The following is a 17,403-nucleotide window of genomic DNA, read 5'->3' on the forward strand; positions in this document are numbered from 1 at the left end:
TCTGCCATAAATCGTCCTGAAACTCATGTAGTCTGAGCCCCGCTGTACTCTGGCAAACAAGAATCTACTTGGCGTTATAGAATATTTACCAAATTCAAATGAAACAAGATTTGTTCTTAAATTTAGTGTTTATCCAAGCAAATGTCATTGCCGTCATATTAGGTTGTTGTTTGTGGTCGCCAAGGTGTTGATTTGCAGTTGCTGAGGTGTTCTTGTTCTGAGTGTTTTGAATGGCACATTGCTATTTGGTTGCTAGGGTATTCTGGGTGGTTGCTTGGTAGATGTTTACTGGTATACGTCAAAAGATCCCAGATCATGTCCCTACTTTTGTAAACATGACATACAGGGGTTGGACAATGAAACCGAAACACCTGGTTTTCATTTTATTGTTCATCCACTGCATGTTATACTGGTAACACTTTACAATAAGGTTTCATTAGTTAACCACTTTAGGTAGCATGACCTAATGAACAAGAATTATACAGTATTTAGGCTATTAATCTTAGTAAATGTTAATTTCAACATGTATTAATGCATTATTTCGTATTTGTTAACATTAGTTAATGCACTGTGAACTAACATGAACAAACTATGAACAGATGGATTTTTATTAACTGACATTAACAAAGATGAATAAATACTGTAACAAATGTATTGTTCATTATTAGTTCATGTTAGTTAATACATTAACTAATGTTAACAAATTATACCTTATTGTAAAGTGCTACCGTAATACTTAATAAAGTTAAACGTAAATGTTTTCACTGCCCATTTTAATTGTTTACAAGGACAAAAAAAAATTGTACTTCAGTCTTTTAATTAGTAATAGCACAGCACTCTTCACCAAACCACCTGATTTGAGGTAGCTTTATGTCAGATACACAAACTGTGTGTAATGCACAGAAGTTTACTTTATGGCATTCTGTAAAATGAGTTTGAGCAATAGTATATAATATATATTTTTATGGATTTTCTAAATATCTTTTTGGTTATTAAATGTTTATCTGCTGCAGCTTAAAGAGTTTAGGCTCTTTTTTTTTTTGAGGCTAAGCACACTCACATTGGTTCCAGTTGTGTGCATATTTGTGCGTTTGAGCAGGTTTAGAGTCTCGGTGCAGAGAATTCCTTGTGCTTACTTTATATACTCTGCTCTTTGACCTTTGACCATTAGAGGCGTGGGGGCTGACCTGTGGCCAAATAGAAGAGGAAGGAGAATGGGGGAGGGATAGAGCAAGAGACAAAAAAAGAGAACCAGAAAGAGAGATAAGAAGTTTAGAAAGCAAAAGAAAAGGAGAAACCATGGAAAGGTAAAGGAGAACTGCAAATAAACAGGAAGGGCAGAAAGCGCAAAGGACAGTCAGGACAATTGAAGGAAAAGTATCCATGTCTTTGTGTGCTTGTGTGGGAAATGGACAGAATTAGATCTTTGATTCGATGACAGGAAACAACAAAACTCCCTCTCTCTTACACTCCTGCCCACTCTCCCTCCATTTTCCCTCAACCTAATTATTGACCATACAATTCAAGGCATTGAATTCCTCTGGTTATATTTTAGCTAGAAAAAGTGTTTGTAGATATGTAGAGACGGATCTCTGACTAATCCTAAAACTGACTAGCTTCAGTTCACACCAAATTCACTACGTTTTACTACAAGCTTTTAAATTGAAAGTGCATTCCTCAATTTCATCATGTTGGTTGATTTTGTTTGTAAAATACACCACTGTTCAAAGTTTGGAGTCGGTAAAAAAAAAAAAGTTTTTGAAAGAAGTCTCTTATGCTCACCATGGCTGCATTTATTTGATTAAAGGGGGGGTGAAATGCTGTTTCATGCATACTGAGCTTTTTACACTGTTAAAGACTTGGATTCCCATCCTAAACATGGACAAAGTTTCAAAAACTAATGTTGGACGTTTGATGGAGTATTTCTGTGTCAAAAATACTCCCTTTGGTTTCTCACAAGTTTCGGAGAGGTTTTTTTGAGTATGGGTCCGCTTGACGTCGATAAAGCGCAAGATCCTTGTATGGGCCGTACGCGCTCTTCTCCCCGAAGGGTGCGCGCGTGACTAGAGCAAGAGGGGAAATGCACGCCCATAAACACACTCTCAAGTGCAGATCCAGTCGTCCGTGCAACAATTCTGTCCCACCGCGCTTCACTTTATTCCTATGAGTGATGTCAAGCGACTTCAACGCTTCAGCACAGCATTCCGGGAAGGCAACGCAGCATTTTAACCGATTTGAACGCAGAAATGACGGGAAGCTTTACAACATCACGCTTTAATCGTGTCGCAAAAGTGGATCTCCATGGTCACTGCTGTCACAGGACTTTACCAAATCAACAGTTACCAAAGAAGTGTGTTTTTGATGGAGCGGTGACGATAAAGGTTCGGTCCTGCTTTGGAAGCAGGCGGTGAGTAAAACTGCTTCAAATGTCGATGCTGTTGGCTATCGTCGCATGAGTAAACATCAGTAAACGACACGATCGTGTATAGTTAATTTATCAATGGTGTTTAAATACATTTGTTTAGCTGACCACTATAGGTGTCAGTTTGTTTATTGTAAAATCATCCAAACATAAACCTAGCGTTCTCACAAAGCGTGCTTTGTCATTCAAATGCGCTAACGGTTACTCCATTGTTGTTCTCTGTATAACGTTACACTAGTCTGACGTGCAAAACCGTTTTGCTTGCTACTGCTAAGGTATAGTCGCATACAATAGTCCATAAACCGAATCATGTCCTCATAAACTGCGAGTAAAGACACACAAATGTTGACAGGCCACTAAATACAGTAGATACCACAGAGATGGATCGTCCCGATGTTGTGTTGCTTCTCCTGTTCAATTTATTTCAGCCAAAACAATGTGCTTAATATTTTTGTGCAAGCTGCAGTACTTTTTCCTCAGAAATGTTTGAATAGAAAGTTTAAAAGAACAGCATTTATTTAAAATGGATGTCTTTTGTAACATTATAAATGTCCTGCTGAATAAAAGCATACTTTTTTTTTTAAACTTACTGACCCCAAACTTTTGAAATAGGGCAAATTATTATTTTGATAATCGATTAGTTGATCGATTATTTTTTTGAGTAATTGGATAAAATGGCTATTTTTTTATTTTATTGACAAAACAATATTCCACATTCTGTCCAATGCTGTCCTTCAAACATGTGTCAGCTGAGTGCTATTGAACACACACATAGTGAATATTTCACTATTACAAAAATGAACCATGGTTTTACAATGAGCAAAACAAACAAAAATAACATTAATAAAAAAGTAAATAACAGGGCTATTGTAGTTATTCAATGGTAACCACAAATTAACCATTGTTTTGCTACAAATCCATAGTTTAAATATATTATATGTATGTGGTTATACAAATGCTAACCAATTCGGCAAAAGCATGGTTTTATTATAATAAAAACATGGGTTTACTATCTAATATAACCCAGGAGAAGAGCCCGTACGGCCCATACAAGGACATTCAGACCCGTTGATGTCAAGCAGACCCATGAACGAAAAAAACTCTCCAAAACTTGTGAGAAACCGGAAGGAGTATTTTTGACACAGAAATACTCCATCAAACGTCCAACTTAGTTTTTGAAACTTTGTCCATGTTTAGGATGGGAATTAGGCTTGGGCGGTAATACGGTAAAATGGTATACCGCGGGATCTAAAAATAGCAACGGTATCAGTTTCAATACCGTCAAACCGTCAAAAAAAACAAAAAACAGATCAACTTACATATTGCTGATCAACAATTAATTATTAAATATTTAATAAGTTGAACTAATTAAACTATTTACATATTAAATACTATTTATTTATTAAATGCCTAAATATGTGTATGCGTTGTTGTGACAGCGTGGATGAGAAAGAGAGAGAGAGAGAGAGGGGAAAAGACGGCGAGTCGGGCACTGAGTTATTATCGAAAAAGAACACAACTTCTGCAGTTTGGAAGTATTTTGGGTTTTGACGGTAAATACAGACGAGGCAATTTGCAAATTGTGCAACAAAAAGATGACCGCGAGAGATGGAAATACCTTGAACCTAAGGGCGCATATCCGAAACCACCATCCACTCACTGCTGCGTGGATGAAAAACCGAGCGCACCCTCGGACTATGCTGTAATATTGCCGAAGCCTTTTGTCACACAGCTGGCAATGTAAGCAATAAGCATGAACTCCACAAAAATCAAGTGGACATGGGACTCACAAAAAAAAATGTCAATTGTCTGACAATTGTCTCATAACGGTAAGCATAAAACGTGCAGAGTTTCTCAGGGGCAGGGGCTCAAATGTAAAAAATAAAATAAAAATATAGGCCTATATATATATATATATATATATATAAGCCAAGCCAACAGTTTGTTGACGCTGTCTGAGCCTTACATCATAATGTTTTAATTATTCACGGTAATACCGTATACCGAGGTAAAATAGGGAGGAGGTTTGACGGTATCAAAATTTGGATACCGCCCAAGCCTAATGGGAATCCAAGTCTTTAACAGTGTAAAAAGCTCAGTATGCATGAAACAGCATTTGACGTGAGCAACCGATCTGACAGTTGTAAGTCTTCTAGTAGTTGTGCAATGTGAAATCTGAATCACGTTGTTTAAATGTTTTGTCCCGTTTCTTTTGGCTCACTATGGTCTTCTTCCCATTCTTCTCTCTTGACTTTATCGGACTTTGTCTCCACGTCCCCCCGACTGCATCATAGAGAGCAAAAGATTGCCTGTGAGCGTCTCCTCAGGTCTATACGGTAATTTCTTTACTATGCGACAGTCGCGTTTGTTATGACGTAATCGTTAGCCTATTTTTACAAAAACAGCTTCTACAGGGCGATTGTATAAAAGGCTCCATTACCTTGTATCTTACACTTTGTCGTGTTTCTTTAGAAATAAACAATGGACAAATGGAGTCTTTAAACACCTTAGATCTAAAGTTATTCACTGTCAAAGTGACACAAAAATGAATGGGAGTCAATGGGATGCTAACAGCAGGTAATGGCTTGGTTAGCAATGGTACGCTTTCCAGGTGCTAGATTACCGTCTTAAGAGAGATACTGTGCGGGAAGCACGTGACATAAAACGAGGCCAGCTATTGGCTATTTCTCCTGCTGTGCTGGCTGACTAAAACCTCCGGTGGATCATTACTGCCACGCTTTGGTCACCGCAGATTTAGAAAAAATGCACTAAATCAGCCGCTTATGGCAAATAAAAGTTATTTACCAAATAATCGATGACTAAATTAGTTGACAACTATTTTAATAATCAATTTTGTTCTATTTCAATCGATTAAATCGATTAGTTTTTTCAGCTCTGTTTTGAACGATATACTGGATGTCTGAATGCACTCAGTCACTATGAATTAAAATGTCAATTGATAATTGTAAATGTAAAGTGTTAGACACACAGCTGTTGATTTCCAATTATAAGTAAGGACTGTATGAAGTCATGCTGGAAGCAACAAAGTGATGTAGTTTCTTACAAAATGTAATGTTTAAATATACACTTTAAATGTATAGTTTTACAATAAACATTTAAATCGCAAAACATTTTATCAATGAACCCTATTGCCTATTATTATCTCGAACCTTAAAGGGATAGTTCACCCGAAAATTAAATTATTTACTCACCATGATTTACTTACCCTCAAGTCATATGAAAGTGGACTTGTGGCAAAAGAGTAACCCTTGACGTGATGTATAAGAGCAATCTTTGATGCCTCTCGTGGATGGGGCTGGGCAACAAACTCAAGCCTCTCTTCGCTTATATTGAAATCCTCCAGGCATTTCTCTTTAAAAATTCTTGTTTTAGACTCTAATTCATGACCAGTGTTTCGATTTGCTCTATCCCCTGCCCTCCACATACATACACATGTATGCGTCAAGGGTTACTCTTTTGCCCTGAATCGTTGTGTAGGGCGGTCTGCCGGAAGCTAGTTATTTTACTTTATAAAGTTTTAAATATGGATATGTTTCTTACACAAACGCATCACTTTGCTACAGAAGGCCTTTATTAACCCCCCGGAGCTGTGTGGAGCTGTTATAGGATGGATACATACACCTTTATGGACTTTCCTTTCACTGCCATTATAAAGCTTTGGAGAGCCAGGATATTTTTTAAAGGTGCCCTAGAATGAAAAATTGAATTAACCTCGCCATAGTTAACTAACAAGAGTTCAGTACATGGACATCACATACAAACACCATTGCCTCCTCCTTCATATGTAAATCTTGTTTGTGAAAAGCACCACAGAAAAACAAGCGATTCTTAACATATGCCACCTGTGACGCAATTGCTGGGATCATTAATATGTACGCCACCAAACATTTGCATGCCAGCCAATGTTCATTGTCAGGCAGAACTGCAGCCAAATCATCGGCATTCTGCAGGTAAACAAGCGTCAAGCGAGGATAGCGAAAACGACAGATTATAGAAATAAATGTTATGATCCAGGCTGTGCAGGGGACGTGAGGACTTTTCATAGACTTTCCACAGATAATAAATGTCAACAGTCATGGTTGATGTTTATTTAGAATCGGACACCGCAACAATTTATATAAAAATATTTTGTTTGCTCGGCCCATTTCACCACAGACAGTTTTTCTAACCTGGATAATATCAAGCAAGATTCGCTCAGGGTCTAAAACTGAAGAAAGGGGCCGATTCCAACCATATTCCTGCAAGCAGTAAGTAGTGATTTTATCTGTCGAACCCATTTCTGATTAAATTGAAAGTTTCTTAGTAAGACAAAATTAACGATAGTATCCCGCGTTGTCTAGCTCTAACGCAACATCCTAAAGTAACAATTGGAAACTCCAAGTAGCTTGCATAACAGTTTGTCAAATGACAAAGGTTAATATTATTTCCTGCCAGTGTTGTCATAAAATACAACAGTAGATACATATCTCGATCCCTTTTGACAGATTGAAATCTAAATTAGCCTATATTTCATCATTTAACACAACTCTGAAGCTAACTTCGTTTACTACTATTTAGTTGCTTTCAGATCGCTCACTTGATCCTTGTAGGTAACGTCCAGTGTTGTGCAAGTTACTTCCAAACTGTAATATATTACTACTGCTATTTAAAAGTAATTCATTACACTACAATATTACTGTCTCAGAATTGTAATGCGTTACATTACTCCTGTATTACTTTTGAGTTACTTTCACCAAAAAATCTACAGAAGTAGCTCTTAACATTCTAAGATGTAGACAGAGAGCATTTTACATCCAGTAGAAGGCGATATGATGAAGAATAATGACATGGGCTATCCAGGCTAACAATAGAGAATTGGCAAAAAAGTGAATGCTCAAGACAATGCAAGAAATCATGACGATCCAACTCTCTTATAAGTGTTATTTTAGAGGTAAAGTTATTATCTGGCAATATCTGGGAATAGCTTCTGTTCATAGACACAACAGAATTGTGTATACTTTAAGTTATGACAATATGCGCATTTGCTCTCTTCTTATTGTTGCGACATAGCCTAGTTATTTCGGTTTTAGAAAAAGGTTGTATTTGACTGCATTTGCATTTGACTAGCCTACGTTCTTGTCCTCATCTCTGATAAACTAAGCAATACCCATCCATCTCGCGAATGTACAGTAGGGATGAGACGGTGGGGACATTTTCTCACCGGTTAATCAAAGTGTGATGACATCACCGGTATCTGGGCTTTTAAATCACTATTCTATTTAACCGAAAGGAACATGCGCACTGCCGCTTGGTCATTAATAACGGGAGCGGAGGCAAAGCGAGTGCTTTCAATGAATTCCTATAAAAGTTAAGCTTCCATATGAACTGAAAACGCGCCAGTGCGCGCACACCGTGAATGACAGCTCGTTAGTAAATGCGCGCTCTGTGTGCGGCCAAGCAGATTTTAGTTTCGGTTTAAAATTAGCCTATTATTCTTAATGAAATACACAACACAATGACAAACCCCCTTTAATAGGCGCTTTTACATTTTACTTTGAAACCAAATCTTCCGCGATCATCTGTCAGCTCAAGATCACATTTTCGGTTCATTTTCATTTTCGGTTCACATTTTCGGGGTAACGCACGCACGCGTTACTGGAAATGTACAGAGTAAAATATTACTGAAAATTGATTAGTAATGCCTTACACTACTGCGTTACAGCAAAAAGTAATAAGTTACTGTAATGTATTACTTTTGTAATGCGTTACTCCCAACACTGGTAACGTCACCTTCTCCAACATCTAATTTGAAACTATAGTAATTTGAGAAGGCTTCTAGTCAATTTGTTAAATAAATATACATTTTTGAGAACTGAAGTATGATTATTTTGCAGCGGGTGAGTAGTAAACATGACAACTGACTATTTTGAAGGGCTTCTACATAGCTTTGTTTGGCTAAATAAATCGACTTTTAAATCAGTACTTTTACTGTCAAACTGTAACGTTACTGTAAACAACATATTTACACGCTACCCAGTTCAGTTCGTCATTCAAAGTTAAGAAGCTGTTATTGTAAAATCATTGCCATGACGGATGCTATAGATGTATTAGCTGTCACTGAGCTGCGCAGTGAAACAGCCAATCAGAGCAGAACTCTGCATTGATATTCATGACCCTCCAAAATAAGGCAAAAACAGAGGATTACATCCTAGGGACAATTTATAGGGTTGTAAATGGACCTGTAAAACAATATCTGGACAATTTTTGACCTTAAATAAGCCACATACCCTCTATTTAGATATCAGAGAACTATCTAAATAGAGGGTATACTCATAGGATGGCTTGAGGTGAGTAAATCATGGGCTAATTTTCATTTAAAAATTTAAGTGAACTAACCCTTTTAAGTAGCCTATTGGCATGTAGCTGGTCCATCATTGTTTTGCCAAAGACATGATTATACACCATCAGACTTAGGGTTTTGAATAATAATAATAATAAAAAAATGTACAGCTTTATATTTGCAACAAGTTTAAAGGCTCATATAAGAAGGAGGCAGGAATCAGTGAACGATCAACATAAATTTTAATCATAAAATAAACAACTAAACAAAAGTAAAGTGGCGGCCTCTCATGGATGACTGACACATATAAACATAATAAAGAACAACATAGTCCAGGCCTGGTCCTCTCTTGTTTTTAACTGTCATCACTCCTCCGTTTATCCTTCCGGTGCTCCTCCATGAGACTTGGCTTGTGGCTTGTTACCTTTCACACCTCTCCCACGGCTCTTGGCTCCACCCTGCCCTCGAGACTGCATTCTAACCCCCAACACCAATGACACCCGTCACGGCGTGCGTAGCACCTTAGGGTAAGGACAGATGAGGTGAGAGAAAAGGAGATGGAAAGATGAGAAGAGACAGAGAGACTCTGCCAATTGGCCCTCACTTACGGTGCCATGCGATTGATACAGGACCCTTAGCACTCAAGCCACCAACTTCTCTCCGTTCCCACAGCTATCGCCCCCACCCTGCTTGCCACTATATTGAAGGGGCATTTGGGCCAAATATAAAGACCATCTGAGACTTGACGGTGAAATATTTTGACTTGAGCTTGAAAGGAACCAGCTAACAACCATGCAGAACTTTATACAGGCTACTTGCAATTAATTTAAAAAAAAAAATGTAAAAATCTAGTTCTCAATCCCCAAACAAATAATAGTAATAGATGTTTCTGATAACAGAGATTTTATTTTTTTGCCATTTTATTTAGTTTGAAAGACCAGTTTGTTGTGTTTGTTTACTAGCTAAGATCAGACAAAGGATGAGGTGGATTAGATTTAAATGTCTGTGTGTGTGTTTGTCAGGGTCACCCATCCCCCCTCGCCTCTCCCACCCTCTTCCCACACTTCACTGAGCACATGAAAGAGACCGACTCTAAAATCTGCCCATTGAAATCTCAGATGTGCAGCAAAAACAGTCATTAATAAATCACTGAATGCTAAGAAAACCCTTTAGCATAAATGTGAACTAATCCAAATCCAGATTTACAAAGCATTTCACTTGGCACGTGTGCATGCAACCTATTCTGAGCACCTGCCTTGTTGAATTTGAGATTGAAATTGGACAAATATGATCTTTTAAGAGCTTGAACAACAAACCTTGCTGTGCTACAGTGTCCAAACTGGCCATATTTCATTGAGCTGACCTCTGCACTATACCACCAGCTGACTTCACTATTGCCTGGCAACCAAATCACATTATAGCCTGTTCCACCAATCAGAGTTTTGCTGTGAGTCAGAATGAATGCAGACCCAGCGTGCATGGCAGGTAGCAGCACTCAATAATGCTAATAAACCCCAACCAGTCACTGAATGAGAATAATTACTGTAGCTGTTGGCTTTCTGTGTCTGGAAGATGAGCATCATTAAGCAGTTCAGAACTAAATCTACTTTTATATTTAAAATAGATGTGAAAAGTTGAATGGCAATGCTAAATAATGCAAACTAAAGAGGGCTCTTCACAAATGACTTTCACAGCCCATTTATTGATCTGTTCACTGCAGTATGTATCAGTCAGTGCTACAGCATATAAAGATTGTCAACAGGGCTGCTGCGTCGGTCATGTAAGACTGCTTAAAACCGAGATGCTTTGGGGAGTATTAATCTTAACATACATTAAAAGTAATGCAGTTTTACAACATTTCTTGTGTAATTTTTTTTATCTCTCGGTCATTTGGCTGTATCTCTCTTCCAGTAATGCTATGATTGGCTTGCTAGAGATTTTGGTTTATTTTTAATATTTTTAATCTTTAATTTTTTTGTGGACAAATGAAAGCCCCCTTGACATGGTTTGCATGCAACAACTATACTAATGTATATATGTACCACTTGGAGGTTTAAAAAATTTTCCCCAGTAAATTAAATATAAACGTAACACGTAATATTTGGGTAGCTCAGGTATTATGGTTTACATTCAAACAGTAATATGTAAGTTATAATAATACAATAATTGGGTAATCATTTTAGATTTTATCTCAATTTTATTCTCAGTGATGATTGTTATTAATAGCTTTATTGCAGTAAAATATATTTACATTTATACACATACTCACTATATACATTTTGATAATTTATATATATATATATATATATATATATATATATATATATATATATATATATATATATATATATATATATATATATATATATATATATATATATATATATATATATATATTTAAGTAATTTGTTATTCTAAAAATTAAGCAAGATAAAACAAATACAAATATAAACAAATATATAATTACAGGGAATTATACACATCATATTTTTTGTTATTTACTGGTAGCATTTGTTTTTTTTGTAGTTTAGGGTGAAATATAACCTGGACATTGTTCTTGATAGATTTTATGAGATTAATTTGATTTGATAATGTAACATGAAGTTTAAAACTTTCAATGAATGTCCAGGCCAGAGTTGGTGCGCATATGTGTGTGAATGGGTTAAGTTGCGTATTGGAGCAGGGTCTTAGAAACTCAATGTAGATTAGTTAAATTTGAGATGCCATTGTTTGACAAAAGTGGGAGGAGGGAGTTAATTAGTATTGTTAATCCTTCTGTTATTACAACGATGTCTTAACCCTCATTTAAACTCACGCAGACATGCACACACACAGACCTTTGCAATTCATTGACAACGAAGTCCTAATAATGTTTATAACGAGAACTGCGTGAGCGTGTGTGTAAAAGTGGGTTGGGGGTCACAGGTAGGATTACAACAATTTTCAGACAGCCTAAAGGGGATTTGCTTTGATACCGCCTGAATCACCTGGTCTGTCGTGAGAGTGCTAGGAAGGAGATTAATGACCACTTAGGCACTTTGGCTCTTGTGACGAACCAGGTGATTCAACCTGTATCAAAGCAAACGGATGAGATAACATCAGGAAGACGGTAGTCATTCCGAATGCATTTGCCTTGCGACACTCTGTCAGTAGAACACGCTTTGCCGATTCCATCGGGCAAAACCTCAAAAGTGCACTCACATCGTTTCTTATGATGCTAGAAGCGTAAATAAAAAAAGTTCACTAGAAATTTGGTGCCATAGCACAACCTTCCCTAGCCTCGTGGTTACTGCAAGCCTTCACGCAGATGCACACACACACACGAACACAGTGTTACTGGAACTCCCACGCTGCGTAATCCACTCTCATCACAAATGCTGCGTCACCAAATGTCCGCTCGTTCTTCGAAAGCCTGAGCGCACGCTTCCCTCCACTCTCGTCCTCCACATGTCTCTGCTTAAGGAGAATACAGGCAAATCCTGAGGATTATGAAGTAAAATTAAAGCAAATTAAATTTGTATCTGCTTTTAGATTTCACATTTCTGATTTTGTTGATCGCAGTTGCTGTTTTCTTGTTCGTGAATGGAACCCAGCCCGTACGCTACCAACCTTTTATCGTCAGTTTTTTTGCACTCGAAATAACCTCGCGCATTTCCATCCGGCAGGCTTTTGTAGGTCTGGCCAGCACAGGTTGTAGTCCACTGTGTATGGTTTATAGACTTTGAAAGATTGTAATTGAAGCATTTATAGTGCTATTTTAAGCATGCACACATGCTCTGCACAGTCGGTCAGTCCTGAGCGTTTAAAACAGCTGCGATTTGTCTTGCGTTTGCGATGCAATGTAAGATCAGACGAATGTAAAATGGCTTTACGTTCTCGTATGGTATTCTTAATAGGCTACTTTTTTTGGTTGGTAGAATGGAGGAAAGCAAGAATTTGTATGTTTCCTTTGTGTTTTCAAACAACTGTTGGCAGCTGATTGTGTGTCACTGGCTGGATCAAGAGGATCAGCTATGTGTGTTTCTCTGTCAGTGACATTGTTCGCCTGCATCGTGGTACTAAAGACGCGGGGCGCACGTGTACATGTGCAGTCCAGTCCAGTTGTTGCAGGCAGCCGAGACACAGATGGTCTTCAGTGATACCACATTCCAGAGCCATTGTTTAAGGAAGGCAAGCCGGGTTAGATAATTGACAGCCACAGCGCACGAGAGAGAAACCCTTCCCCCCAGTCTGAAACGCACAGACGCACATGCACACGCATTGTTCACAGCACGCGCCCTCTTCTCTTTCTTTATCCGGCACAACCCGCCCTCGTGCTCTATCTCTATGTGTCTCGCTCATTCTCTCTCTCCTCCTGTCTGTTTCACCCTAGCAGCAGTGCCCATGCTTGCCTCCGATTGGCCGACGGCCGGTCTTTGTGAGCTATCGGTGGCGTGACGTCGGCGTGCGTGTGTTTGTTGAGTGTGTGTAGGTCGGAAAGGAGGCGGGGGGAGTATTCACATCACGTATTCTGTTAGCTTTTTCGTTTGGAGAGGGGGGAAGGGGGGTAGAGGAAAAAGAAAGAGAGGGAGGAGGCTATAGTGCAGCAGTGATAGCGATCACACTGCCTTTTAAAAAAAATGCTTCTGTGTATATGTGGTCGAGCCATGAATTGGAGGAAGTGAGAGAGAGAGAGGCAGGGAGGGCGAGAGCGAAAGAGCGTACGAGAGCTAATGTAAAACAGGATTAAGAACACAAGATGGCTTCCTGAATGGACAGAGACCAGAAGAGAGAGGGAGAAGAAAAGAAAGATAAAGAAAGACAGACAGAAAGAGAGTGAGAGAGAGGTGGGGGGACGCAGAGAGAATGCTTCGGGTCTTCTGATGGGGGATACCTCTCGCCACCGAAGAGCAACACGCAAAGGCAGCGAGGCTGAGTAGGTAAATATTTATTAGCACAGGGAAAAATGACGGACAGTAATGGCAGATGGGGTGTTTGGGGGGGGGGGTACACTGGTCTGAACAGCACTGGTTTATAGAAAAGCTGGGGTCAGAAACAACTAGCTCACAGTAAAATGTATTTTTATGTCATAAAGATATGTTTTATATCCCAATTGGCAGGGTTGAATAAATATGAAGGACAAGATTTGGTCATTTATTTACCAAATTATGTTTTATGCATGTAAATTATCCTTGTTATAGTTAAAACCTTTCTGGCTCATGTCTTATGATAGGATAAAACATTTGTTATCACTAATTGTCATGGGTTATGAAGGTTTGGATAATTCTGAGATGGTGAATTTTTTTTAATTGTATTGTCATTAATGGTTATTGATTGTTCTAAAAAAAATCCCCCTTTCTTTTTCCATGATTGTCCCGGAAGGTGGAATATTTTGAAGACGTAAAAACCCAGTCCATAATCCCAAACCTGGCTAAAGAGGTGAGCTAAACAACCTTTGGTCAGCTGTCTCTCTGTATGTATCTTGTTACAGCAAATGTCAACTATATTTGATAGTCCTCTAGTTCCCTGAGCTTTTACTCAGCACATGGGTATGATTGAGAAACAATGTTTTGAGCTGCATTTGATGATTTGTGCTTTTTGCGTGACTCAACAGGCCCAATGCGTGCCCAGATGCAGTGTGTCTGCTTGGGGTTGAAGTGACAGCTGCATTCAGGCATCCACCTGCACGCTGCAGGTGCGACTCTGTGTTTGTGGCCTTTGTTTTAGATCCTAGTACTATGCCAGGGTCCGTTTTGCAGCGATGTTCTGTAGTGTCTCTTCTCCAGCCAGAATTGGGCGAGCGGACAATCGCGTGGACTAGGCCCCGGTTTAAAGAGACCCGGGCTTTGCGCTTATTGGAAGAGACGTAGGCGTGAGCTTCGCCTGGCAAAGAGAAGAGGAGGAGGAGGTGGCCTCTCTCTCTCTCTCTCTCTCTCTCTCTCTCTCTCTCTCTCTCTCACTCACTTTCTCTTTCTCGCTCAGTCTGTCAGTCTTCCTTTTTCTCTGTGCTCTGTGTCAACCCTGGGAACAGAGAAAAGAGTGGCGGGCGGAACTGCCAAAGTTTCCAGTCATCTGAGGTAAAGGGAGTAAAAGTTAGTGGGTCACATACGCATACGCATGCGTGGTGACGGTGCTGGTATTTGTGTGTCCGTGTGAGCGAGCACGTGGCGGAGTGTTTATGGACTAGAGTAACATAACGCGTCAGAGGTAGAGAGACTCGAAAAGCCTTGAGAGCTTTAGTGGCGAATTACTCTCAACAAATATGCTGAATTGCACGTAGGAGTAACCGTGATTGGTGCAACTGCTCTAAAATCGAGCAGACAGCAGCGGCGGTATCAGTGCTCCTCTTTGCGCTCTGACTACACCACGGCGGGTTTAGCTTTAGCCAGGACTTGGTGTTATTGAATCTAGAATTTATAATCCATATCAGTTAATTTCTAACGGGCTGTTTTGGTTTGTATGATCAAACGCATCACTGCTAAATCCTGTACACACCTTCACACACTTCACAAAAAGAATGACATAACCTAACACAGACACGCTCGGTTAAAGTATAGCTAAACCTTGCTTTCCTAAAAGTAGTCTCAAAATGTTGTGGCTTACCAGTTGACCAACATGCCCCTCATCTGTCATGCATTGTTGTCGCTCGGCCACAAATTGCCAGTTTGCCAAGAGAAGATGGCTTGTATCACATGCTTATTTGCTCTCAAAATAATTTGAATTTGGATGACTGTGGATTGGCATTGTCAAGCTTTGTTAGGTATTTCGCTACAATGCGGCATTTAAGTATTGTTATATAATTGCACAAATATACCCAGAAATTTGAGGCTCCTTGAAGAGGTGTCATTTCTGTGTAGTGTTTATTTCCTTTGGCTTGGCTTCCGATAGACGTAGTGTACTGTAGCTGTGTGGATATCCATAAAATGACGCCATTCTACTGTAAGTGTTTGATCTGTGGGGTAAATGTATATCATCACCCGAGTTTATTAGTTTAAAAGACTTCGAAAGTTGCATGGGAGGCAGTACCACATTAAAGAGCTCATGGAAAGTCTGTAGTAATGGTTCGTTTTGAGGTGTGTGGAATCCCCTGGCGTGACGGGAAAGGGTTAAATGTGACCTAGATTTTGCAGCAACAGTGAGTGGCAGATGACATCAAGGCTGTAATTATAGTTCAGACCCGCCCATGTGGCTGCTCACGTGATGTGGTATTTGTGTGTATGTATATGTGAATGTGTCCTTGTGAAGAGAAATGGTTTGTGAGTGTGAGTTTTTAAAGGTAATGTGAAAGGCAGGAAGCCACTTTTCATTTCATTGTACTCCTGAAATTACGCTCACAATGTAATTCACTCTGGTATACTCTGGTCTTATTCTACAGATTCCACTATGTGTTAACAGAGACAGAAGTTCACTTTTGAGAAAACAGGATGTTAAAAATGATAGCCGTAAACCGTTTTAATTAGCTGATGAAATGCCATCTCTCACCACATGACCAGTTTCCTGGAGAAAAAAAGAAAACCACATACACAAGCTATAGTCTAAGCTTAGGGAAACAAACAGACCTAATGATGTTACGCAAACTGTCTGTTCACCCAACCAAACATTCCAAAGTCCAGTGGCTGACCTAAAAAGTATTTTCTAGCTAAATATACCACCATCTTAGTAGCACATACTAGGAATTAATTCGACTAAATTGATCCATAACAACCATTTGTTTGATTTTACTTTAATTTTTTTGTATATCTGTTCTTACCTGTGCAAAACCTTTTTGTTGCACAAAACAATTTACAGTTAATCTCTTAACATTTTCATGGATTATTCCTGCTATGCAATATGTTTGGAATTCCGTAATGTAACTGTAATGCTAGTTTTAAATCATATAATAAAATTAAAACTTATATTGTTTCTAAATAATCCATAGTAAGCACCACATGTTCTTTGAGTTGTCATCCACAGGTGTGTATTTGGGAGAACATTTTTTTTAATGATATAATTTGGGGAGTATTTTTTCTTCTTCCAGGTAACAGTAAAATATTTTTTTTAGTTTGAAAAGTTTGAAATAAATAATATAAATAATTTGTATTCAGACAAATACAATCAGAGTTATGTAAACAAATATAATGGCTCTTCCAAGCTTTATAATTGTAGTGCCCCAAATTTTAAGACCAAAAAAGTGTATCCATCCATTATAAAAGTGCTCCACGCAGCTCCGGGGGTTAATAAAGGTCTTCTGAAGTGATTCAATAGGTAAGAAAAACCCATCGTTATGAAGTAAAATATCTAGCTTACATATTCCACTTTCGAAAAAAGTGTCATTCACTGCCATTATAAAGCTTGGAAGCTTGTATTTAAATATAATTTTAATTGTATTTGTCTGAAAGAAGAATGTCATATACACCTAGGATGGCTTGAGGGCGAGTAAATCATGAGCTAATTTTCATTTTTGGGTGAACTATCCCTTTAACATATTTGGTATTGGTGGACTGGATCTGCTACTCGCTCTGCAGCAATAACCAACAGAAGCAGCGAAGTATGTACTTGCTACTGCCAACATATATGACAAGCTGCTGTGAGCAAGTAAGACATGCTGCTTCTGCATGAATAAACGTACATAAATCCCATAGCAGATCTAGACAGGTGGAATTGGGGGAGGTTGAGGTTTTAA

At 38.7% G+C, this 17,403-nt stretch overlaps 1 protein-coding gene and 1 long non-coding RNA gene across 4 annotated transcripts in view; one reads left to right on the forward strand and one right to left on the reverse strand.

Moving 5' to 3' along the window:
• tet3 (tet methylcytosine dioxygenase 3) overlaps positions 1 to 17,403 on the forward strand; it is a 57,060-nt gene that overhangs the window by 12,448 nt on the left and 27,209 nt on the right. Inside the window, exons 1-2 of one of the 3 annotated variants that reach the window (XM_067439448.1) lie at positions 13,301 to 13,681; positions 14,124 to 14,180. Coding sequence is in view for 1 of the 3 variants with exons in the window: in XM_067439451.1 (XP_067295552.1) it covers positions 14,124 to 14,180 (57 nt within the window). In the remaining 2 variants the exon portion in view is untranslated. Of the gene's footprint in view, positions 1 to 13,300; positions 13,682 to 14,123; positions 14,181 to 17,403 lie in introns of those variants that run through there. The other 2 variants (XM_067439449.1, XM_067439451.1) reach the window with 2 other exon arrangements.
• Positions 8,993 to 17,403, reverse strand: part of LOC137071448 (uncharacterized) — an 82,905-nt gene continuing 74,494 nt past the window's right edge. Inside the window, exon 4 of the long non-coding RNA XR_010904434.1 lies at positions 8,993 to 9,283. This is a non-coding gene — a long non-coding RNA (uncharacterized lncRNA). The remainder of the gene's footprint in view (positions 9,284 to 17,403) is intronic.

This window comes from Pseudorasbora parva, chromosome 3 (assembly GCF_024679245.1).
Source record: "Pseudorasbora parva isolate DD20220531a chromosome 3, ASM2467924v1, whole genome shotgun sequence".
In the NCBI taxonomy this organism is placed as follows: Eukaryota; Metazoa; Chordata; class Actinopteri; order Cypriniformes; family Gobionidae; genus Pseudorasbora; species Pseudorasbora parva.